Source organism: Etheostoma spectabile, chromosome 9, assembly GCF_008692095.1.
Source record: "Etheostoma spectabile isolate EspeVRDwgs_2016 chromosome 9, UIUC_Espe_1.0, whole genome shotgun sequence".
In the NCBI taxonomy this organism is placed as follows: Eukaryota; Metazoa; Chordata; class Actinopteri; order Perciformes; family Percidae; genus Etheostoma; species Etheostoma spectabile.
This window is the reverse complement of record NC_045741.1, coordinates 33,717,512-33,741,991: the sequence shown is the minus strand read 5'-3', so window position 1 is coordinate 33,741,991 and position 24,480 is coordinate 33,717,512. Positions and strand designations below refer to the sequence as shown.

The 24,480-nt window shown below is 39.5% G+C and overlaps 4 protein-coding genes and 1 long non-coding RNA gene across 7 annotated transcripts; 3 read left to right on the top strand and 2 right to left on the bottom strand.

Annotated features, from left to right (window-relative positions):
• The first annotated feature begins 3,721 nt into the window (after window positions 1-3,721).
• Window positions 3,722-9,194, top strand: LOC116695358 (butyrophilin subfamily 1 member A1). The gene is made up of 7 exons (XM_032525575.1): window positions 3,722-4,022; window positions 5,145-5,280; window positions 5,758-5,865; window positions 6,255-6,593; window positions 7,550-7,831; window positions 8,739-8,860; window positions 9,048-9,194. Exons 3-7 carry the CDS (start codon window positions 5,790-5,792, stop codon window positions 9,060-9,062), a joined length of 834 nt encoding a protein of 277 aa, XP_032381466.1. The 5' UTR covers window positions 3,722-4,022; window positions 5,145-5,280; window positions 5,758-5,789; the 3' UTR covers window positions 9,063-9,194.
• Window positions 5,754-6,378, bottom strand: LOC116695385 (uncharacterized). Its single transcript, XR_004333447.1, has 2 exons — window positions 6,124-6,378; window positions 5,754-5,854 (listed from the first exon to the last, which is right to left on the bottom strand). It is a non-coding gene; the product is annotated as an uncharacterized LOC116695385 (long non-coding RNA).
• A 3,207-nt stretch (window positions 9,195-12,401) lies between the features above and the next one.
• Window positions 12,402-16,683, bottom strand: LOC116695353 (low affinity immunoglobulin gamma Fc region receptor II). Its single transcript, XM_032525567.1, has 8 exons — window positions 16,649-16,683; window positions 15,859-15,918; window positions 15,308-15,571; window positions 14,981-15,229; window positions 14,800-14,844; window positions 13,742-13,846; window positions 12,665-12,742; window positions 12,402-12,534 (listed from the first exon to the last, which is right to left on the bottom strand). Exons 1-8 carry the CDS (start codon window positions 16,677-16,679, stop codon window positions 12,428-12,430), a joined length of 939 nt encoding a protein of 312 aa, XP_032381458.1. The 5' UTR covers window positions 16,680-16,683; the 3' UTR covers window positions 12,402-12,427.
• Window positions 16,684-18,437: 1,754 nt separating this feature from the next.
• Window positions 18,438-21,792, top strand: LOC116696245 (butyrophilin subfamily 1 member A1). Its single transcript, XM_032527076.1, has 5 exons — window positions 18,438-18,457; window positions 18,977-19,094; window positions 20,758-21,099; window positions 21,335-21,603; window positions 21,706-21,792. Exons 2-5 carry the CDS (start codon window positions 18,983-18,985, stop codon window positions 21,790-21,792), a joined length of 810 nt encoding a protein of 269 aa, XP_032382967.1. The 5' UTR covers window positions 18,438-18,457; window positions 18,977-18,982.
• A 1,016-nt stretch (window positions 21,793-22,808) lies between these two features.
• LOC116695351 (myb-like protein X) lies at window positions 22,809-24,477 on the top strand. Of its 3 annotated transcripts, XM_032525565.1 has the most exons (3): window positions 22,809-22,989; window positions 23,260-23,465; window positions 23,751-24,477. In XM_032525565.1, the coding sequence occupies exons 1-3, from the start codon at window positions 22,814-22,816 to the stop codon at window positions 24,311-24,313; spliced, it is 945 nt and encodes a 314-aa protein (XP_032381456.1). In that variant the 5' UTR covers window positions 22,809-22,813; the 3' UTR covers window positions 24,314-24,477. The 3 variants fall into 3 exon arrangements, with proteins under 3 accessions (XP_032381456.1, XP_032381455.1, XP_032381453.1); XM_032525564.1 differs by having other exon boundaries at window positions 22,809-23,460; window positions 23,746-24,477; XM_032525562.1 differs by having other exon boundaries at window positions 22,809-23,465.
• Window positions 24,478-24,480: the final 3 nt, after the last annotated feature.

The following is a 24,480-nucleotide window of genomic DNA, read 5'->3' as shown; positions in this document are numbered from 1 at the left end:
TCAACATGCACAAATGGCGTGGCTCCAGACTGAACTACATTTTAGTTTTTTTTTTTTTTAATCTTACTCCGCTTTTTAAACCTTAGTAAAAACCACCATGTTGGCATAGCTGTGCATCGTTGTACACTTTAAGATGTTAGATTGGTGTAAAAACGTAGCCTCTCGTAATATCATTGCATACTTTCTATATCAGCCTACATCTTTGTTCTCTTACTCCAATCTTAAAACCCAGACAAAAACATTTTTTTAGCATGGCTACGCATTGTTTGCTTAGACTTTAGATCCAGACAAACAAATTAAATCCCTCTGCAGTACAATGCCATTTTATATGGTTATACATAGTTCAAACTATTAACTTTTTTTTAGTAATTTTAAACTTAATTCATCTGTCAGATAAATTAGATGCCAGCCAGAAACAGAAATTAAAAAAAAGTCGCATCTTACCTTTGTAGATCTTCTAAATCCTCTCGGGTAAAAATGCAATCGATTTAAGTAACGACGCGATGGGACTAACGAATAGCCGATCTTCGTTATAGACAGTACCAACAGCGTTGAGCTTCGTAAAGTGGTGCAACATGCACAAGTGGCGCGGATCCGGACTGACCTACATTTTGGTTGCTTTGCTCTTAGAACCCTGGCAAATAAATTTTGTTGGCATGGCTACGAATCGGACGTTTAGACGTTAAATTGGTCCAGAAACCAAGTCTCTCGCAATAAAAGAAAAATCAAATCCCCTTTCATTAATATGACATGGCACAGTTTTCTGCATCGGCCAACACTTTATTTTTTTCTTACTCCGCTCTTAAAACCTCGGCAAAACCAGTATGTTAGCATGGATTAGCATGGTCGTTCAGTTAATGACTTTAGATTCTGACAAACGTAGACTCTTATTATCTTTAATCAAATTTTCCCTGCCATACATATCGTTTAATTGTTCCAGATAGTTTAATGCAATTAAATTTACTTTTACTTTGTGTTTTTAAAGTTAATTTATACATTGTTCGGTTGCAATCTAGAGCATAACACAAGAATTTTATCATTTTTAACGTTTATGATCATAAATTTAGTTAATTATTATCGTAAATGCGCGCGGGGGGGGGAGAATAGATTGAGATTAAACAATATAACATGGCTGCCATGTTGTACAGAGAGATGTGGCACACGGGCCGTGATCTAGACAGGAGTGGCACACGGGCCGTGATCTAGACAGGAGTGGCACACGGGCCGTGATCTAGACAGGAGTGGCACACGGGCCGGGATCTAGACAGGAGTGGCACACGGGCCTTGATCTAGACAGGAGTGGCACACGGGCCGTGATCTAGACAGGAGTGGCACACGGGCCTTGATCTAGACAGGAGTGGCACACGGGCCGGGATCTAGACAGGAGTGGCACACGGGCCGGGATCTAGACAGGAGTGGCACACGGGCCGGGATCTAGACAGGAGTGGCACACGGGCCGTGATGTAGACAGCAGTGGCACACGGGCCATGATCTAGACAGGAGTGGCACACGGGCCGTGATGTAGACAGGAGTGGCACACGGGCCGTGATCTAGACAGGAGTGGCACACGGGCCATGATGTAGACAGATCGATCACAAATAAAAAAAAAGGACATGCACGGACGTTTGAAAAATATCTTGGTCTGAAACCAAAATGAAAATGGTACTCACCATTCGTAGATCTTTCTGAAAAGGAAAGTTATTGCACAGCTGCTGATCCAAGCCTATGCCATAATTTATCATTAATTCACCTGCCATACATCACTTATTTTTTGTCAGCTATCCTGCATAGACTATTATGTACAGTTAGTATTGATCCATCATGTTATCATATGAAATATATGATAAAATGATGACATCACTACAAGTTGTACTGATCTGATTGGAGATTGACTGATGTGACACAGTGACAGACATAAAGAAATAGTTTAGTCCAAATACAGTTTTTAAAAAAAAAAAGGCTGTCACTGCTGGTGTGTGTTAGTCATCAGGGAAATTAATCCAATAAGTGAAGATTTTAAGTGAATTCCTGATAACTTACAGGCAGGTACTGGGAGGCATGCAGCAAACACACAGGTGCTGTTCCAGTGGCTTCACCAGAGTCCTGAAACCAGGTGGAACAGCACCTTGGACAAACAGAGATCCCCTGCAGGGAACCTGAATATGTCCAGCTGGGCTAATCAGGGCAAATGGGAAGCAGGTGAGGAGGGGGGCGGGGAAGGTCTGTCAGGGGGAAGTGGCTAGAGGGAGGTACAGAGAAGCAGAATCTCAACATGTGCTCATCTGCTTACTCTGGCAAATGTACATGAAAGTGAAAACATAAATAAAAATACAACTTTATATTAACCCTTGTATGGTATTCGGGTCAAATTGACCCGTTTCAGATTTTTACAAGAAGAAAAATGGTCCAAGTTCCATGTTTTCTACCTAAAACCAGCGTCCTTTCCTTATTTCCTGTGATTAACATGTATTCCTGACTCAGAACATTATTCTGGATATGACACTCATGTTGTTTCCATAGTGGATTTTTAACATGAATAATAACCTTATGATGAAAAACTAACCCCACTTCCATGTTTAATAGTGTGCTAGTAGAGACTGATGCATTCCCTAAACATAGATGTTATCTCAGAAATTGAGTATTAATTAATTGAATATTTGTTAAGTAAAATTTTATTTCAGAATTGTTTTTTTAAAACACCAAAAAAGTCACGGGTGAAGGAGGGTAATCTGTTTCAGCACCATTCAGTGGTCCTATGTGTGTGTGTGTGTGTGTGTGTATGTGTGTGTGTGTGTGTGTGTGTATGTGTGGACAACTTTCTAAATTTGACAACACAGAATTTAGAAAAAAATAGAGAAATGTGCTACAAGTAGCAAACATAAAAAATATATTTATGTTACTATTTCCAGAGTATGCAGACATAGTCAAAGTTAATAAAAGCATTTATTAGTTTTAGCACACGTGTCACACTGTAGAATTTACATTGACTGTTGTAAATACTGGTGTGAAAGACTGTAAAGACAGTACAGTCAGTGGTATGCAAATACTGTACATGAAACACTAAATACACAAAGTCATAACACTTTAGTCTGATTAATTGATTCGTCTGTTATATATTGGCACAGTTGACATAAGATATTACTAACTGGCCATCTTTGGACTTAGACTTCTCTTTATCAATCCTTTTGGGATGACTCTCGCAAGGGAATTTCCAGCATCCGTTTTAGCAAGAAAAGAAAAATGACGGACTAAAGATAAGCAAAATAGCATTAATAATAATAATAATAATAAGAAGAAGAACAATAAGAACATTTGTCAATAATAAGACATAAAAAGACATTTACCATAAATTATGAGTAGAAAGTGTCAGTGTTGAGCCAAGTGTTGAAGTTTGTTTAATAATAATAATAATAATAATAATTTATTTGACAGGGACAGTGTACATTAATCAACATTGCTGTAAATGCACCAGAATTAGCCAAAAGGCTATTTTTCATCCGTTGTCCCTGGACAGATCTTAAAATTGTCTCCCTAAAAAACAACAACAATAAGAAAATGACAGTCAACAATACAAATAAAAAAGTAGTAAAACAGATAAAACTCTTTACAACACGTTGATAAATACAGTGCACAAATGTAATACAGACAGTAGGGGAAATAAAAATAAAAAAGATACTACACAATAGAGACACAAGTTGCAGCACGGTTGGGTAGATGCATGAGATTTCAAACTGTGTAATCAGCATATTTTCCCAGACATACTGTATGTGGTTTAGCGGGCTCTGTGATCCTGGAGAGTCCTGTCCTCCTCGTGATGGAGGGGGAAGCGGTGACTCTGAGCTGCAGACCGAAGCAGACGTCCACCAGTCTCACCACTCAGTTCTTCAAAGATGGTCACTTCATGGAGAACAGCGTTACAGGAGTCATGACCATCCACAGTGTGTCCAAGTCTCTCAACGGACTCTACGGACTCAGAATCTCTGGAGTTGGAGACTCACTAGAGAGCTGGCTGGCTATCAGAGGTGAGACATGACATTTTAAAACACATCAAAAGATGGTGTGTACCTCTAAGTATTACAAATGACCACTTGTTACTGATTTCGACCTGCTAAATGGCAACTGTTGAATGTTAATTGAGGAATGGACATATGTTTAAGTACCACATTGATTTCAACAAGCATTGTTTTTCCACTGCATCATGTCTCATATGCAACACATTGCATTATCTCTCCAGCAGCTGATGAAGAGCCTTATACTGAGTTACAAGATAAATCCTAAGAGGCTTTGTACCCTACGTCAAGTGCTATGTTTTTAGGCTTGATACAAGTATTACTTGAAACTGATTCCAGCTATGTGACATTGCTAAGATTTGGTTTAAAATGTAGTTACAAAAAGCTTAAACTCTTACAAACCTGAAAACCTTGGCCTTAGTATCTGATGCATAGTTTAAACCAATTTTATTTAAAAATGATGTTTTGACTGATGTCTGAGGATTTCCTAAAGCTAACATCTTTTTTGAAAATTGGTAAACTAAGTAACTGACAAAATAAATGGATCTAATATGTTTGAACCCTCATAACCCTCCCTCGGGTCAAATTGACCCGTTTTCCTATATCAATGTTCTTTTTAATTCCCCAAAATAACATGATTGATTCCAACGCTCTTTGCCAAGTACACATCTCTACTTTCATTAATTTTGGGTCTTATTATATTTTATAGCATTGTAAAACAAATGGAAGTGTTGTTGAAATAGTATTGAGTAAAAGTTGACATATTCCAGTCTGTGATTATCATCAACATCCATTCCTTTAATTTTAGTCTCAATAATTCCTAATTTCTGCTTTTCTAACTCCAACATTAGGTACAACTTCCTATAAATGAGGTTTATTGACCATAAATTCCAAAAATAACTGTAAAACGTCAAATGACAAAAAAAAAGATGGGAAAAAAAGTATCAAAAGTGTTAAAAAAAGGAACAAAAACGTAAGAAAGAGATAAAAACATTGATTAAAACCGTCAACAAATTTGTGGATTTTCAATTTTGACGGGAAGACAACACGAGGGTTGAGTATTATATTAAAATCAACAAGCATGTATTTCAAAACATTCAAATGCACCACATACTGTGCACCACATCTGTCCAGGAGCTGATTCTACCTTTGGTATAACCAAAACTTCAGCATGGCATGAAAGACTGTATGGAAATATTTAGTGAGACATGAGAGCTGCCAGTTGACGGAGTCTACACATAAGCTGAGGACTCTTTTTGAACTACAACAGGTATGTTGTAATAACCTACACCACCCAGACCTGAGCTATAGTAGACGTGCATCTATCTGTGATTGATTTAAACAGATATTCTTACAATATTAGTTATTTAAGAGTTTGTCACTGAACTGTAAGCAGCTGTTGCTCTTTACTGTTTAAGTCTACTGTTGTTCTACTGAGAGTTGGTTACTGCGCATTTAAAAATGCATATATTTGTCCATTACTTTGCAATATTATGTTTATTTAAACTTGTTCTTGACAATGTTGTCATTGAACCACAAAAGGAAATACTGTAGTTGCAAACACTGCAGATCTTCAAGCTGCACATTGCATTAAAACAAACCGTTATTTAAGTTAAACCTGAACATTACACATTCTTTCATCTTATTTTGTGAATGTAAAGTGAGGCTGAGGGACGTTAAATATTTCATTACTTTGTGAGTCACACTGTTTTATTATTTGTACATTTACATTTAACATATGATTTAGCTTTCAGAAGCCCAGGATGTCTCACCTGAAAGATGGACCAGGTCTTAAGTCTTCACACAGTTCTCTTACTGGTGGTGTTTGTCCTTCTCTCAGCACCCTGTTTTGAAGGTAACATGTACACAAAGACATTAGCAACAGCTAAATGAAGGCAAAAGAACATGTGATCATTTCAGTGTAACATGTAACATGAGCGGAAACATACTGTCATTTTACATTTCTGTGAGGAAAAAGTCACTTTTTTAGATCAACTTTGTCTGGAAAGCACAAGCTTCCTGGATTTCTTCAACTGTCACATGCAAATTTTAACAGTTTTGTGGCTCTAACTGCAGTAATGTTTAACGACACATTTTATCATTATCTACTCACCTTTTACTAAGCAGCAGTCGGATGTCAAAGTCCACTGAGCTTTTAGAGATCCTCAGAAAGGATTTTAGTCACAGATATCGCAAAAACCACAACACGCTGCTCGAGTTGAAACAGATGGGTATCTTCCTCAGGTCTGGTGCATGTAGTCGGTCCGTCTCGGCCAATAACGGCAACCGTTGGGGATGAAACCGTTCTGCCATGCCACCTGGAGCCTGCCACGGCCGCTTCAGGCATGACCGTAGAGTGGGCGCGACCGGACCTGGACCCCAGGTTTGTCCATGTGTGGCGTGACGGTGTGGAACTGGAGAGTAAAACCCACCCGTCATACAAGAGAAGAACGTCGGTGTTCCCTGACAAGCTGAAGCTCGGAGACGTTTCACTGAATCTCTCCAAAGTGAAACTTTCTGATGGGGGGACGTATAAATGCTTCATTCCAGGACACGGTTACTCGTTAATTCAGCTTGTTGTGGGTAAGAACATGTTTTATATTGATCCACTAAATTATCCCAGTTATCTGGTTTTGTTTATTTCTTGCAGTACTAGTAAGATATATGTGACTGTCTCAATGAAATCTTTACATACTGGTGGGACACTACCTTAAATAGGTTTTTTGTCTGGAGACGAGAGAGTGCTGTAACACCTTAGCATGGATCAGATAGCAGGCAAATTATGTCCGATGTAAAAGCATTTGCAAAAGTGCAGTATACTGTCTCCGTTATGAGTTCAATAATAATTTAATAATAACAATAATACGTGTGAATGTGTATCGATGACTATGTTTACATGCACATATTACGTGTTTGCCCTTATTCCAAAAAAGACAATATTCAAACTAAGCTGTTTAGATGGCTAATGAGAATGTATATTTAAATATTCCTGTTCACATGCAGCCGTAAAAGCAGGTTTTTTCCACTGGTGGTGGACGTACGAACACGAAAAGCTTGGCGTTATGTCATTTGTGCCTAAACCTTCAAAAACCTGTTGATGTCCAAGTCTTCATAATGTTTGAATGTAGCTGTAAATGTGTTTCATCTTTTTTTCTTTTGGCCATGCATCTGAACCGCAGCCTTGTAAAGTGTTGGCTGGTTGGTTTGTGTAAAACAACCATCGCAATGCACAGAGCTGACCGTGAGCTAGAAACAGGCAGGAGGCCACAAACTGGAGCAAACTGCAGTAAAAACCCTTATTGAGACACATATTTTAAATGTACAGTGTGCATGTCCCAAAAATTTATGATAACTTCAAGTAATACCAGCATAGCACAAGTCTTAATCTGTTAAATTCGTAAAAAGGCCTTATACGACATATCCAAACGTAATATGCTGTGATAATAGTGGAATATTTCTGTGCACATAAAGGTAGTCAATAACTCTGTATGTACATGTATGCTTGTTCCATTTCATGTTGTTCCTCTCTTTATTTTAAGGTGCTGTTAGCTCACCTTTCATAGTGAGTATCAGCAGATCCTCCAGTGGCGTTGCTCTGCAGTGTGAGTCTGGAGGCTGGTACCCAGAGCCTGAGGTGTCGTGGCTGGACGCTGAGGGAAACCTCCTCTCTGCTGGACCTACAGAGACCGTCAGAGGTCCTGATGATCTCTACACTGTCAGCAGCACAGTGACTGTGGAGAAGAGACCCAGCAACAGATTCACCTGTAGAGTCCAGCAGAAGGACACCAACCAGACCAGAGAGACACACATTCAGATTGCAGGTACAAATACGAAAGGGCTGAAGCCCCCACTAGCAACCCCCTTTACAGACAAGAATAACAATTAGCTATACTTTACGAGTCGTGGGTCTGTACATATAAAGTTTGTTCTTAGGTTGGTGCTAGAGGAAAGTAGTAAGAAAATGACTGTGCTTAAAGAGGGTGGCTCATTCATTACTATGTGACTTTTTACAAGAAAATGAATCAGGTTTTCTCGAGTGTATTCCGATAATAAAAAGGACTTGAATTTGCTGCAAAGCTCTACCTTGTACCTAAATGGACTGGTTTGTCCTAATTGGGGCGTAAGGACGCTGAATACATGTAATGGAAGTCTGCCTATTTTATGTGATATTAAACCAGATGGTGACAAAAGAGAAATGGTCAAAGGGTCACCAAAGTCCCTCTAATCCTCCTGGGGACCATGAGTAACTGCAACAGATTCTACAATAGTTTTTGAGATTATTTTACTTACCTTGCAGGGCAGCTAGATGCTCCTGATATCACAAGATCAGACAAGAATCCATCTAGTCAAGCTTCAAGCAGTGCGTTTGTTTCCAGTGTCCAGTGAAGGATCTACTGGAAGCTAGGACTATGGTTTAAGTGTGATGGCCACAGTTTGTTTTAAACAACAATGGCAGAAGTGATGATTTATCCTATTATCTGCCAGATCATTTTTGAGGGTGCCTGCCCTTTACCCAACAGCTTCCAATGACTTAGATGGTTCTGTGTGACAAACCGTCTCCCTAACCCTAACCATGGGCTAATCCTAGTCAGAGCTGCCCAGGACTGTGTTGGCTGTTAATGACTCAAATATTTTCTAATTTAATTAAATACTCACTTTGATAGTTCTTAATAACTGATGTGCAGTTTGACGTAAGTGACGATTGGTTTCTGTGTTTTATCATTTCAGCTGATTTCTTCACGGTGCCACCGAGTTCACCTGTTCGGGTCAACATTGGTGTTATTGCTTTGGTCATTTTCATTCTGTGTGGTCTGGCAGGTGCCTTTGCTTGGTGGAAATGGAAAACATCAGTGAGTTGTTAATTTATTGATTTCACATTTGCAACCCTGCCTTTTTGTTCATGTTCCATAGTAGTTTAGAGAAAGTATGTCACGGTATTCAAAGTTTAATAAAAGGGCATGTAAGTACTGTTTAAGCTCTCTGAGCACTCCATGAACTATGACTTTTAACTCAAATTTCTTTCCTGTGTGCACACAGAGGCAAACCCTGTAACTCAAGTCTGGGATGGAACCGTCACGGAAATGAAGGACAAGAAGAGTTGGTTATAAAAATGTATAGGTCATTGTTCAAGCAAGTACTACACTGAGGTACTTGACCTTCTTCCTGCGATTGTAACTTACCATCGCATACAAAATGGCCGTACATGATATTCAAACAGGTGTATTTATGCTGTGTTTATTCTGCAGAAGCTTTGTCATTCTTAAATGTAGACACAGTCACAGGTATTATATTGGAGACACTCAAGTGAATAAAAACTACTCTGTACAGACTGTGTGGGTTCAAAACACAAAATTAATTTACGTCACATTTGAGAGCTGTCATATTTATATATTCCCAGTGCAGTAGAGACCTACTAATAGACCTGCTTATAGACCTGCTTATTCAAACTCATTTTATTTAAGAAGGAAATTCAGGGGGTTTTCTACATCTGCTGGGTTCACGCTAGATTTCAGGTTAACTAATGGGTAAACACTGTGAATAGATTACAATATTTAAAAGGGTTTTGAATGGGTGTGATCTCCATTTTTTTCATGCATGGGCAAAAAAACTAAACAGCACCAGTGTGATGCAGTGGGGCACCAACCTGTAGAAAGTGGTTTAGCATGTAGGGAACCCTGTGTACAGTGGGGTTTGAAAGTTTGGGCATCCCAGGTAAAGATTTGTATTAATGTGCATAGAAAAGTTTGAAAAATCTCCAAAAGGCATCAAATGACAGATTAGACATTCATATAATGTGTCATAAAAAGTTAGATTTTATTTCCGTTATTTACGCTTTAACTTAAGGGGCCAGTACAAGGCTTTAACTCTGCAGGGGGCCCAAACTTTTGCAGACGCCATGTTTTTGTTTTCTGTTATTTTGAAAGTGTAAATAAAATCTAACTTGTCATTTTGTCATTTTGGAGATGCTTTGAAAAGCCATTTAATGTTTATAGTATCCCATTCTGAAAACACGTGTGAAAAAGTCACAGGTTCCATGTAAATTATTTGTAAAAATGTACTTTAGTAATACCAAACACACCTCAGATATCAACATAACCATACATAACATTATAAGACAAAGTACAACCTTATTTTGAAATGACAGGTGATGCTATTTGTAATGCAGTCTATTCTTCCACATTGCTTAGTTTTCAAATACTTCATGGTTTTAATTTCTTTACTGAATTTATTACTAAAAACTGACAAAATTGTTACCAAGTTGCAGTTTTCTTAGCTTTAAGTTTTACAAATAGTGACAGATACAAAGTACAAATGCATTGCTTTCATTTCCAAATGTTTGATCCAGCAGAGAGATTACAACACAAAGAACAAATACTACTCCGAATCCGAATCCGAATCAGAATCAGAAATACTTTATTGATCCCCGAAGGGAAATTCTGTACAGTAGCACCAGTAGTAAGAAGACAGAGACGGAGCACTGCAACAGGCAGCATGCATGTTAGCGAATGCACACTCTTCACTTCAGATGCATCAGAATCAGAATCAGAATCAGAATCAGCTTTATAACAACACAATGCACAGGACAACACACAGTAGGCTACATGTGGTCACATGAAGGGATTTTTTGAGGTGACTTGGGAGGATGGAAAAAACAAAAAAAGGTTAGAGAGGCAGTCAGTTGGAAGCGGGGAGGGGTAGGACGGGGCATGTATGGTGTGGAGTAAGATAAGGAGTGTGTGTATGTGAAGTATGAGGCGTCAGACGGTCTATGTTGTTACAGAAAGTTCAGTTCAGATCGGCCTTGTCCTTGAGATTGACCCCGTACTCAACAAAATATATGTTGTATACTGGAGAGAACCAAGTCCACTACTAAATACTGTACCAAAGGTTCCAGCAGAGTGTATTTGATGTCTCTAAACTTTCTTGTACATATAGCATGCTGTCAGCAGTTTCTCCCTCTCCTTTAGTAAGGTGTTTCTTCCTCAGTAATCTGTCAGACACAGAAACCACATCATTAAATGATGTTTATGTACAAGATGGTGCATTAACCCTCACGTTGTCCTTGGGTCAAATTTGACCCGTTTTCAGTTATTTATTTATTTTTGGCAGAAAAAAATGGGGCCGTCGAAACAAGCGCTGAAAATGTCAACAATAAAAATATCAAAAAACTTTGGCAAAAACATCACAAAAAGCACCCACAACATTGAAAAAGTGACAAAATGTTGTTGTTTTTCATGGTTGATGGGAAAACAACACAAGGGTTAAAGAGTATCTAAATCCCAGCTGCAGGCTGAAGTGGCCAAACAGTGGAATTACAACTTCTGCGTCTGTCACGTGATGCCATGGAGAAAGAGACGTCTGTGAATCAGTGGATTCATTTTTTCAAGCGTCACCCCATCAGTTGACTCATTTCAGATAGTTGCTTTAACTTCACAATGAGCATTAGGTTACCTTCTCTGTCTTTCTTGGCCTATGTGTCGGTAATATAAAAGTCTGGCGTATTTGATTAAAATTAAATATAAAGCCAGCGTTACTGTGAGCCCTACCTCCTCAGCTGTCTGGATTAAATCATATTCGGGCTCCTGGTCTGTAAAAGGTGGGTCTGCTACTGCTGACGGCGCTGCTGTAAATGTGAAGCTGAAGACTCGTGGTTCTGGAAATATGGAAACAATTGAAATTGTCGTAGCCTTTGGTAAGATGTGTTCATCGTAGTGAGCAACATTTTAAAAACTCTGACATGTTTTGGGTCGTTGGCTCTGTCCCGTTACTGTTCTTGTAACCCTGAGGAAAGGTGATGGTGTCTCAGGGTTGTCCAAAACAACCCATGTCCCAATAATGACCCGACCCAAACAGAGTCTGTGGTAAATAATTAAATAATAAATAAATTACTAAATTACCATCACCGGTAAAAGTGGAGTGAAAAGACAGAGGCAAAGGTTCATCATTATCTGAAAAAAAGAGACACAAAGTTAAAAGTTAAAGACATATTACATTGAACCAGAGCTGTGGTACTCGAGTCCGGGCTTGAGACTGTTTTTCTATGGTCTCTGACTTGTCTCTGACTCGCTAGTATTTGGACTCGGACTTGTCTCGGTCTCAGCCACTGGTCTTGCCAAATATGGCTTTTGGTCTGGACCGAGTCCAGGTGTCTTTATGATGTTGATAATAATATTGGAGGGAAAGAGAAACCCAAAATGATTGTCTTCATACTGTCATGCATGAGACCTTTTTAAAGTCCTGGACTTGGTCTTGACTCGGACTCAAACCTTTTTGGACTCAGTCTTGTCTTGGACTCGACTAGTCATGGTCTTGCACTTGTCTTGGACTCGACAAAGGTGGTCTTGACCACAGCCCTGAACTATAGCATGGTTCACCTTTAAATAAACACCGGTTGGGTTTGAGCTAATGTCAGAATGCTACTTTGGTCCTGTGGTGGACTGCAGGGGTTGAGGGGCCCTCTTACATTTGTCTGTCTGTGGTTTTGTGCTTCGGTTTGTGTCGAGGCTCAAATTATCAGCGGCATCTGCAGCGTCAAAAACACCACACAGTTAGTTGATGTGACTTTGTAAAAAAAGAGGTTCTCATACATTTCTGGTCCCAACATGTTCCTGAACTTTAAATGCAGACGGATGAATGGTTTAGCAGTTAGTTACCCTTCTTTTTCTTCTTGTCTCTTTGGACGACAGCGTACAGGTCCTTGTTTGGATCACTCAACATGACCTCCAATAAGACTGAAACATGAAAGACGTTTATCATCATTCACGGGGCTATTTCAGCAGAATTATGTTGTAGAATAATTTCAGTGAGGTAGGTAGGCCGACATGTATATGCAGGTATTCACTGGAAAAATAGGCATGGCATCCAATATATAAACACACATAGACATAGAGTACAGAAGGAGATGGGGGGAACACCAGTGGGTATTCAGGAGTATGTAATAAGTGAGTTTTCCTTTTTCCTGTGTTATGGTACACAGCCTATTACATAAATATTTAAACCATGCTTCCCATTTCTAATCTGGAAATGTTGGCAAATTACCGCTAATCAACAGTTATTTATTTTTCTTCTTTTAGGAAAGTTACCAGATACGGTGAAGCCCGGAGAGGCCAGCGCTGTGACGTCCAGTAAGACCTGAACACACCACGCCACACCTCATGTACTGTAGTCTTTAATCAGAATCAGAATCAGATCAGAATCAGAATCAGCTTCATTCGCCAGGTATAAGGACACACATGAGGAATGTGACTTAGGTTGGACCATATAATGTATAGAAATATGTGTGTTTGCGTGCATGTGTGGGTGTGTGTCTGTGTGTGTTTGTGTGTGTGTGTGTATCATATACTTCTTCATAAATGACTTCCAATTAGGAGTGCCCTGATCCTGATCCGAGTCCTTTGATACCACCAGATAGGCCAATGTGGTACTTAAATGTAGTCCTCTAAAATATGCACTTAATATTTTTCACAAGCTCCTTGATCTAAATGTTGAGGGTCCTGGGAACTGCAACAACACTCCACTACAGAGTGGTATGTCTTTTAGATTATAAACAACTTGTGTCAGAGGACAGACCCCGGCTGCAGAGAGCCTGAACCCAAACCCGACCCCCCAAACAGCCAAGTTTTCTTGTGGCCTGTTGACATTAACAACATCTGATACATCCCGCGTAACCCATTCAATCAACAGAATCTGCCAAACCTTTGTTTTGTGTGTATTAATTATAATTTTAGTACCTAGGTGTTTCTTCCAGGAAAGTAGTCCGATCACCAACAGCTGCAGGAACAACACGACAGAGACAGCGGTCCAGAGCAGGACGTAGTACTGGTGGGAAACCATCTCTGGAAGGACGACAGAAAGGACTTTCTTTAACAAAATGCTCTGGTTTTATCAAACAATACCATATTGAAGATATTGCAGTTTATGTTGGAAACGTTCTGGTGACAACTTCTCACATTGCAGCTTTATGGAATTAGATTTAAAAAGGCATGCTTCTTAACCCCTTATCTTTTATTCTTCTATCTTTAAGACTGTTTAAATCAATGTATCCCACACTATTTAACAGTATCCTATACATTCTGTACCATTTGATCTAATGGAAACATTTTAAATGTCTTTTGCATCATTTTATACACGTTTCCCTACAAGGTTTGCCTGACATATTTAGGGTTTAGAGCAGTGATCTTCACTGAGGGGTCCGGGACCCCTAGTGGATCCTAAGATTCTGTGCAGGGGGAACTCCAAATTATTGTCAATTTTTGAAAAGTTTTTTTCAAAAATTAAAATGTCTTAACAGGAATCCAACATATTATTAGCAAAAATAAATCTGCACTGATGATAGGCTTGGTGGACTAGAGGTCAGGTAGTCACTAGGGCCCTCCATGGATACCGTTCATCCCTAAGGAGTCACTGTGCCACATAACGATGAGTCATAAAATCATGCCAACAATCATTATTTTAATAGCTTAGTATTCCATGCAATAAAACATGTGTAAAAAGGCAACTTCATTTCATACAATATATGAAGTATGGGGTCCCTGTTCCATTTCTCTTTCAGTTAAGGGGTCCTTGGCTTAAAAAAATGTTGAAGACCCCTTCAAGACCCCTTCAAGACCCCTGGTTTAGAGATTCCACAATTAATTGATCAATGGATTTTTGCAGCCCTAGTTCCGTGTCTAAAGACAAAATTGCTCATACTAGATGATTGTCGCTTTACGTTTTGGGTTGCCTGCTCTGAATGTGAACCTTTGGTCAAATACTATTATGATCCTGGTAAACTTTAGTTTTACCTTACCTGTTCTGTCTGCGCGGTGCGTCACTGAGCCAGTATACTTCTCTTCTAGGATTTAAAATAAAGTTCTGGGAGTTCAATTTAGCAGTTTGTTCATGTGTGTAGTTAACTGAATGATATGTCTGAAAGGCTGAGATATATATATATATATATATATATATATATAATTATTTTTTCCATTTACCTATGACAGCCAGCCGACTCTCTGGGGATTCTCCAGCTCCAGGGATGTTGCACTTGTAGCGGCCTTCATGAGACTTGAAAACACTTTCAATAGTCAGGTTTCCTGTAGGACTGCTCCCGACGAGGCGGCCATCTTTATAGAAATTGGTGATGCGACTGGAGAAGGGAGTCATCTTGGTTCTACATCTCAGAGTCACAGCATCTCCCTCCATCACAGGAAGAGCAGGACTCTCCAGGACCACAGAACCAGCTGAACAACGTTACAAGATGATTAGAAGCAGAATAAATGCTAAACCTTAGGGATGATATCTGCCCCCAATCAACCTACCGGTGACAGTGATGTTGACAGTGTTGCTTCTCTGTCCTCCTCCAGCTTCACACCAGTATTCTCCGCTATCCGATGGAAAGGCAAAGTCAATGGTGCAGGTCACTGTTGACGTCACTGAGCCATTTGAACGCGTTGACATTGATTCCTCGATGGTTCTCACTCTGCACCCAGCCGAGACATTAAACCCCTCACAGGTGAAATGCACAGACTCGTATTCAAAGAGCTGCAGTCTGGTTGGAACGATACGAAAAGCTGCGTCTGAAACTGAAAAATGGAGAACGCAATTAAGGAAGAACTTGGTTCCCAGACAGATACAAGGTGCATTCTATAGTAAGAGGAAAATAAAAAAAATAATTGAAAAATCTACAGCTAAAGAAGACCTTGTCTATGCCATAGATGTATTATAAGAACTGGATGCAGCATCAAAGACAGAGCCCCATTTACTTCTATCAGAGATGCTCGGTAGTGCATGAAGCCATCATGGAGCCAAAAATGACCCGGGTTAGGGTTCAGGGTTTAGGGTTGGGTTGGGAACAGGTATCGGTACTTACCAGGGGTCTGAGGGTAACCATGCTGAATATGGGCAACCAGCAACATCAACACATCCATCCCTAGACACACAGAAGCGGATAGCTATGTGAAAAGATGCTTTTACTATATGTAGAATTAATATTCAATCACTACTCAGTCATTTGAAATTGTTGTCTTGTTAAAATGTTAAAAACACTTTAACCCTCATGTTGTCCTCGGGTCAAATTTGACCTGTTTTCAGTTTTGTTATCACAAAAAATGGGCCTTCGAAATAAGCGCTGAAAATGTCAACATTAAAAATATCAAAAAAAACTTTGGAAGAAACACCAAAAACATCAAGAAAAGTACCCACAACATTGAAAAAGTGACAAAAATGATAATGTTGTCATGGTTGACGGGAAGACAACACAAGGGATAAACCAACATAACTCATCTCAGCTCATTGATATTCTATTATGGTTTTATTGAAGAACACTTAAAAAACATATACTAAAATAATAATTGTAATTTAAAAAAAAACAGGATTGTTACACCTATTTCCAAACTTATTTGAATATGAATGCAGATAATGTTGGTGCCTCAACAAATATAGATGAAATACAAACACTAGGCTCTGTGCTCAAACCCCATTCCTAAAGTGGAACTCCTTTAAGTCCACATGTATAGATGGATCCAGACATCCTACACACAAATAGACATATGTTTTCAAAATTTATCTCCACAACATTCATGCTGCTGTCCTTTTTATTCCTATTTTGTGTTACTGGTAGAGCAACAAGAAATGGGGAAACAGACACATGGCGTACTCACACAGTGTGATGCAGAGAGCTGGGACCTCCATGGTGTCTGGCTGCTGACTGAGCAACAGGCGGGTTCAAAGCTAAAAACAGCCTAATGCCGTTGAGAACTTCCTCTTCCTGTGCACACGATGTCTGGTGTTAAGCAAACGCTGGCTCTTGTTTTTAAAACACTTCGCTGAGGCAGATGGACTCTACAACAATACACCATCTCATCTTAGTCACCACTCACTTGTAGTGCGCTTCATACTTTAGTTTGCTTTGAGTTCAGTAGCACCCTGCAGCTATAATCACATGGAGACATTTAAACAGCCAAGGACTGGATAGCATATTAAAAAAATCCCAATCATAGGCCTCCAGATGCCTCAAAGTTTTCTAAGTTAGCTTCTAAGACGGACTGATTTTCCCCAAAAAATAAAATTGTGCCCTGTAAATAATTTGACATATGTACTGTATATACATATATATATATATATATATATATATATATATATATATATATATATATATATATATATATACATATATTATATGGTCACTTAAAAGTAAACTCATTCTCATCAACAGGGTCATTTGAACTTGTACAATTTGAACTTTTGTAAAAAGTTAGGCAACAAAGCCTAACTTTTGCACAAATTAGAACAATTTGCATGATGACCTAGACAGTTACAGGTCATATGAAGACCAGTCACATGACAGCACTTTTCTCTGCACTACCTATACTTTATATTTTTGACTTTATATTTTTGATATTTTTGATATTTTATGTTCTTATATCTTATATATTTTTTTTATATTTTTGTGTCAACACTGTAAAGGTTTTGCTTCAATCTCATTGCACAGGTACTGTGAACTTGTGTATAATGACAATAAAGGCTTTCTATTCTATTCTATTCTATTCTATTCTATTCTATTCTATTCTATTCTAGGTTTAGCAGCATTAAGCCAACCAAAGCACATATTCATTCAATCCAACTCATTCAGTAGGTGTATAGTAGGTCTACATGAGATATCTCAGTCTGGACCAAAGTAAAGGACCGGCAGACGCTCCCCTGCTGCTAGAATTTCTAGAACATGAGACGATAAAGGAGTTCTGATTGGATGGTTCACACCACAGTTAAGAGTGGGCGGAGGGATTTAAGGACCTAGAATGCAACTTTGCATGTAAGTAGGTCAGGTTTCTTCCTGTATGACCTTTTGCTGAACTCCATTAATGTGAGATACGTGTGAACATTCATAAGAAGTCCTTTGCTGCCCCCTGCAGACTTTATATCTGTTGTCGTTGCTCCTGTTCCAGTGACTTCAGATGTGTTTCCTGCTGTATTATTATGGCGATGAGCTACCTGGCAACTGGATCAAAGTTCAATCTCTTATTTATACATGTAACTTAATATTAGAGACACTAAATGCAAGTTGGAAATCAGCTAAAGGCCACAGCACAGAGCCAGTGTGCTCATTCCAAACGTACGGCTGTGACAGGTGAATTTAGCAGATTGAAATGTTCTTGGCAGTGGGAAGTTATAGTTATAGTTATATAGTTATAGTTATAGTTTTATAGTTATAGTTAGTTATAGTATTTCTAGTGAATATTTAACTGCTGCCGCCAAAGAAGCAGCATGGTTTTAGAGGCGTTTTCATCCTGAAGAAAACTATATCTGAGCACCTGGAAGTCTGGGTGTAAGAAAGTATTAATACATCAACCTTTTTTATGACTACAGGTAGAAGTGGATTTGATAGGCTGAGCAGAGGGACGCCAGCCCTGCAGCTGAGACGGAGACGTTATTAGTTTGTGCAGCTCGCTGACTGAGAAAGCCCGCTAAAGGTGAGACTTCCTTCCTAAATTAAACTCTATTTGCTATGAATTGATTTTCAACTCGACTTCTTCCCTTTCCCGGAGTCTTGTGCTCTCTCGCCCCTCTCCTCTCTCTCTCCTCCTATCGCTTCCTGCAGCTGGTTCTGGATCTAGATCCGGGGTTGGAGTAACATGCTGCCTCCATGTTCCTGCTCCACACCCTCTGCTGCAGTTCTCCATGTCTCTGTCTGATACAAAAGCAAAGCTTGTTGTCACATCTGGTCCCTGTTTAACTCTTTTTTCCAATAGCCTGGGCAGTTGGACTCGTGCACTCATAACTGTACAGAAAAAAACTGCTTCAAACAAAGGATTCTTATCTTTAAAGGAATTAAATAAATAATAGCTGTGAAGGAAATACAGAACAGACCTAATCTCGGACTGTTTAAAAAGATATCCTCATTTGACATGATATGTTCATTAGGCAACATCATAAAAGACTTCCACATGATATTTCTGTGAATATATTTTGTGGTTTATTTCAGTTCCCAGGTCTGCATGATGCCCCCCCAGACGGACAGACCGTCCTACAAATCTCCCCCCGTTGTTTGCAGCACGTTGATTCTCCATTACGCTGTTGCCCTTCTTCTCCTGACACACTCGCATCAAGGTAACGTACACGTAAACATGATTATGAAAGGTTATTAATTCGGAATATAATACAAAACTGCCAGTAACTACGATGTCAGTAATTAAAGTACAGTGTCAACAAAAACAGAAAATTAGATTGATTTATAAATTGACTGAACATGTAATTAAAGACAAAAGAAGTCTTACAAAAAAGAGTAATATTACACAAAATAGAAAGCATACAGATATATAACTACACTTGAAAAAAATGAAAAATAAGAGGACACAAATTGTTCCAAAAATACTTAACAAGAGTCCATTTTAACATAGGGGGGTGTATACGTATGCCCCCTGTTTACATATTTTATTTACTTATGATACTATGATATTATATATGATTCATTCACAAAGAACATTGGTGTCTTAAAAGGTTGGATTTTCCAAAATATTTTGAATGAAGGCATTAAGATCAATTTCCAAAAGATGTTTTTTATTATTGTTGTTACTGCTGCACAATGTTCAGACATTTACCCTGAGCCATAGTGTCAGCAACAACCTCCCTGTGGAGATGAACTCAGTGGTCAAAGTGAAAGTGGAAAGGTTTCTCGTTTGTTTGACTGATATGGTTTATTTGACTTTATCAGGCCAGTTAGATAACGCGGTGATAATAGATAAGGTCTGGGGTTATAGTGAGAGTTTATCATTAACCCGTGCCTGTGTGTTGATGTGTCTATTTTTAACCATGGCTTGAGTGATTGGAGTATCAGTGTGTTTGCCGGTGGGTCCACAGCTTCACTTACTGGTTTATAGCGCATTGACCGGTGTTGTGTATAAATCACATGGGACGATTGGTGACGGTTGGGGGGGGGGGGGGGGGATCCCACCAACAGTCCTATACATTGGCTCTTTCAATAACACTTTTATTCCTGCAAAAACGCTCTTTCCTCTCATTAAACTATCACTGAATAAAGATTTAACCCTGGTGTTGTCTTCACCTCCGGGACCCTCTCGTGTCCCTCAAATCAAACTGACCCGGGACTTATTTGGGGTTTTAAAAACAATTCTGAAATTAATCTATTAACTAATATTGTCTTTATCTCAATTTCCAACAGCTGAGATAACATCTATTTTTAGGGAATGCATCAGTCTCTACTAGCACACTATTAAACATGGAGGTGGGGTTAGTTTTGTGTCATAAGTTAAAATTCATGTTAAAAATCCACTATGGAAACAACATAAGTGTCATATCCAGAATAATGTTCTGAGTCAGGAATACATGTTTATTACAGGAAATAAGGAAAGACGCTGATTTCAGGTACAAAAGTTGTCCCATTTTTCTTCTTGTAAAAATTTGAAATGCGTCAATATTTCTAACCATGTGAGTACTATTTAAGGGGGCCAGTGTTTAAACCCAAACCATAAAGTTAACTATTTATTATCATTACTAGTCTTTTTGATGTCTAAGCTTAACGGTCTTCACTTTATGTTGGTCTCCTTTTATTGGCTAAACTCAACTATAACTATGCAATCATGTGACCCTTAATGTCTTAAGATATATAAGTTTTCATACAATATCATCTGAACCCAGTTAATGAGAATATGGTGACTTGTTGAACATCATCAACATGTTGGCAGCTGTTACCACAGTAGGAATTGTAAAAAAAAAATTAAATACATAAATATTGGATTTATATATTCCCCAGGTCAGTCTCAGGCGATTGGTCAACCTCAGCCAATAGCGGCATTGGTCGGCAATGACATCACTTTGCCATGCCATGTGAGACCGGCCACGGATGCCGTTAACCAGATGGTGGAGTGGTCAAGACCGGACCTGAACCCCAGGTTTGTCCATGTGAGGCGTTCCGGGGACGACCGACTGGTTGACCAGAATCCGTCCTACGTGGGAAGAACATCGATGTCCATCGATGGACTGAGACAGGGAGATGCTTCGCTGACGCTCTCCAGACTGGAGCTCTCTGATGAAGGAACGTACAGATGCTTCATTCCAGGGTTGACAACAGAATCCAGTGTTCAGCTTGTTGTTGGTAAGTGAACATACCTGTTGATGGAGTATCCTCAATTTAGAATTATACATCCGATTAATCATCTAGGTAAGGTTTTTATACATTATTTTTAAGTTGTAGGGTTTGGTACTTATTCATTAACCCTATGATTTCTGGTCTGGCCTATGGACTAACAGTGCAAAGCTGCTCTTCTTGTGTCCTTGCAGTCAATATAGACAACTGTATGATAAACTCATCTGACTTTTTCCTTCCATAGTATCATCCCCTGTCATCAAGATAACCGAACTCAACAGCGGCGTGCTGCAGTGTGAGTCTGAGGGCTGGTACCCAGAGCCTGAGGTGTCGTGGCTGGACGCTGAGGGAAACCTCCTCTCTGCTGGACCTACAGAGACCGTCAGAGGTCCTGATGATCTCTACACTGTCAGCAGCAGAGTGACTGTGGAGAAGAGACCCAGCAACAGATTCACCTGTAGAGTCCAGCAGAAGGACACCAACCAGACCAGAGAGACACACATTTATTTCCAGGTTGATATGAGTTATTTATTTACAAAATGATCACTCTTACTTTTAAACAACTGATGTCTAGTTTAATTAAATGCAATGCTGTTTTGTATTTCATCTCTTCAGATGATTTCTTCACGGATCCATCTGGTTCTGGTTCTGGTTCTGGTTCGACTACTGTCATCATCGGGTTGGTTGTTGGTGTTCTGTTGATTCTCGCGGTTGCCCTTGCTGTGTGGAAATGGAGATCAAGCAAAACCAGTAAGTCAGGGAACTGCTGTTATAAGCCTGAGATGGTTATAGTGGCTAAAAGACAAGGTTTTACCATAGAAGCTCTGAAAGTGAAGCCAATGTGAAAGCTGCATTCTATCTAATTCAGTCAGTTTTTTGGAAGTCTATGAGAAAATGATCAACTTATCAATTGATTTATTACCTCAGAAAAACATTTGCATAACTAGTTTATGGTTTCAATCGCTAGTTTCAAGTCTTCTTCAATACAGCAGGATGTTAGTTTGGTAAATTCTTTTAAAATAGACGATAAAGCAGGAGATGCTATAGTACCTGTCAATCAGGACAGAGGCTTAGCAATGCTAACCATGCTAACACCATGCATTAGTTTTATAGACTGTGAATTTTACACCTTTTTTCCTTTTTACAGAACATTTGAAATTTTTTGTCTTGGTAAAATGTAAATTTAAGTATTTATTGACATATTTAATATCCTCCTATAGCAGTGTTTATTGTGTTCAGCCTTTCCAATGCAAAATATGTTGCAGCTTCTCATGCCCTTGCTGTGCTTTTGCAGCAAATGTCTTTTCATACTATCCATCTTTACACTAGCACACACACATGTACAGTGTATGTGTGTGTAACTACGTCACTGTTTCTGCACACAGAGACCAGGAAGCAGCAGGAGGACGAAGAAACACCGCGAGAAGGAGAGAACTCTACAAGAAATGATTCAGAAAAGAAGTGTCTGATAGAAAGAGAATCAGAAGAAATAGAAACAATTAATAATCAGAACAAGAAGGAGGACGGAAATACCACTTCATGTTTAGGTGAAGGAACAAAACGTTCATATCAAACAGAGGAGGGAACTCTCCAGGAGAAGACAGAAGGAGAAACAAGCAATATTCTCAACCAGAGACAGGAACTATGTGCAGATGCTAAAACAGAGGAAGAGAGCAAATCAATAACTGTAGAAACAGCAGCTTCAGGTCCAACTCAGAGTCTGATGGATGGACATGGACAACAGCAGCAGGACACGGCAGAAGACGCAAATAATGAGACTGAAAAGGAAGAAAAAGAAGAGGACATCAAATCTGCTGAAGACAAAGCATCAAGTCAGGGTCCATCTGACGACAGAAGACAACCCAATGATCCATCAGCAAGAGGAGGGAAGCAGAATGAATCTGAATTGATAACTGGACAAAAAGACACCCCATGTCCAGCAGAGAGTGGACACAAAGTAAAGAATGGAGACAGGAGAGATGGAGGGGGGAACCCAACTCCTCTTCCTCCTGCTAAACCAGATCGGCTCTTTAGAACCGAACCACAGAAGGATTTGAACAAAAGAAATGAAGACAACAAAACAGAATCTACAAATAACCGAGCAGCAGGTCCAACTGAGGGACAAACACCACACCAGGATGGACCAGCTGTAGGAGGGACAAATAATACATCAGACCAGACAGGAGGACCAACAGGGACGAGTGACGACACTCCAGCAGAGAGAAGAAGACAGGAAGAACAAAAAGAGGAAGGAGGAAAGAGTCTGATGGAAGGAGACGGACAACAACAGCTGGTAGGACAAGAAGCAAGCAATGATACAGTAGAAACAGTAGAAAATAAAACCCAAACTGAGGAAAACAAAGCAGCAGCTCAGAATCCAAGTGATGGGAAAACACAACACGGTGATCCATCAGCAGGAGAGGAAAAGATAACTGATGAAAAAGACACTGTAGAAACAGCAGCTGATCCAGCAGAGGTAGAAACACAGATAGAGCCAGCAGAGAGGACAACGTCTGTAAATACTGACACAGCAACTCAGAGTGTAATGGATGGACATGGACAACAGCAGCAGGACACGGCAGCAGATGCAATTCATGATACTGAAAAGGAAGAAAAAGAAGAGGACATCAAATCTACTAAAGACAAAGCATCAAGTCAGGGTCCAACTGACGACAAAACACAACACAACGATCCATCAGTAGGAGGAGGAAAGCAGAATGATTCTGAATTGATAACTGGACAAAAAGACACTCCATTTCCAGCAGAGAGTGGACACAGAGGAAAGAATGGAGACAAGAGAGAGGGAGGGGAGAAGACAACGCCTCTGTCTTCAGTTAAACCAGATCTGCTCCATAATACAGAAGAACAGATTAAATCAGATCAGCCCCAATCAGATATAGAGAGTGATGTGGCGACAAAAGAAAAAGAGACAGATAAAGCAGGACATCTCCATCAGACAGAGGGAGAAACACAGGAAAAGCAGTGTGGTGAAGAACAGCCAGAGAAGCAGGAGATGGGAGATGGCGAGGAAGGCACATCATCTACACATAGAAAAAGAGAACATCATCTAGAAACAGTGAGTACAGGAAAGAGAGAGAATGAGACTCCATCTGAGACAGAAGAAACAGGAAGAGAACCAAAGAGTGATCAAGATAGCAAAAAACAGAGAGTCACAGAGAAACGACAAAAATCTAAACCCCACAGGAGTGGAAGGAGAAAATGATCCGAATAAAAGAGATGGTTGTAAGTCTTCTTCTCCAAGGGGCGCCCCAGATCCTCAGCATGAGACAAAGGGACAAACAGACCAAGACTGAAGACTGACTGTGGAGTGAAAATCAGAAAAAAAGTAATTCAAAGCCGCAGAAAAGGAGACAGCAGTGACAAATCCGG

What these genes read in the sequence shown, in the direction of transcription:
- LOC116695358 (XM_032525575.1), top strand. Translation starts at nt 5,790, where the DNA reads ATGGACCAGGTCTTAAGTCTTCACACAGTTCTCTTACTGGTGGTGTTT. An exon ending in GTTAATTCAGCTTGTTGTGG is followed by an intron (nt 6,594 to 7,549) that starts GTAAGAACATGT and finishes CTTTATTTTAAG; the next exon opens with GTGCTGTTAGCTCACCTTTC. An exon ending in GACACACATTCAGATTGCAG is followed by an intron (nt 7,832 to 8,738) that starts GTACAAATACGA and finishes TTATCATTTCAG; the next exon opens with CTGATTTCTTCACGGTGCCA.
- LOC116695353 (XM_032525567.1), bottom strand. Translation starts at nt 16,679, where the DNA reads ATGGAGGTCCCAGCTCTCTGCATCACACTGT. An exon ending in AGCTCTCTGCATCACACTGT is followed by an intron (nt 15,919 to 16,648) that starts GTGAGTACGCCA and finishes CTGTGTGTCTAG; the next exon opens with GGATGGATGTGTTGATGTTG. An exon ending in GAGTCGGCTGGCTGTCATAG is followed by an intron (nt 14,845 to 14,980) that starts GTAAATGGAAAA and finishes TTTAAATCCTAG; the next exon opens with AAGAGAAGTATACTGGCTCA.
- LOC116696245 (XM_032527076.1), top strand. Translation starts at nt 18,983, where the DNA reads ATGATGCCCCCCCAGACGGACAGACCGTCCTACAAATCTCCCCCCGTT. An exon ending in CCTGACACACTCGCATCAAG is followed by an intron (nt 19,095 to 20,757) that starts GTAACGTACACG and finishes TATATTCCCCAG; the next exon opens with GTCAGTCTCAGGCGATTGGT. An exon ending in AGACACACATTTATTTCCAG is followed by an intron (nt 21,604 to 21,705) that starts GTTGATATGAGT and finishes TCATCTCTTCAG; the next exon opens with ATGATTTCTTCACGGATCCA.
- LOC116695351 (XM_032525564.1), top strand. Translation starts at nt 22,814, where the DNA reads ATGGATGGACATGGACAACAGCAGCAGGACACGGCAGAAGACGCAAAT. An exon ending in GAGGAAAACAAAGCAGCAGC is followed by an intron (nt 23,461 to 23,745) that starts TCAGAATCCAAG and finishes CAAAGCATCAAG; the next exon opens with TCAGGGTCCAACTGACGACA.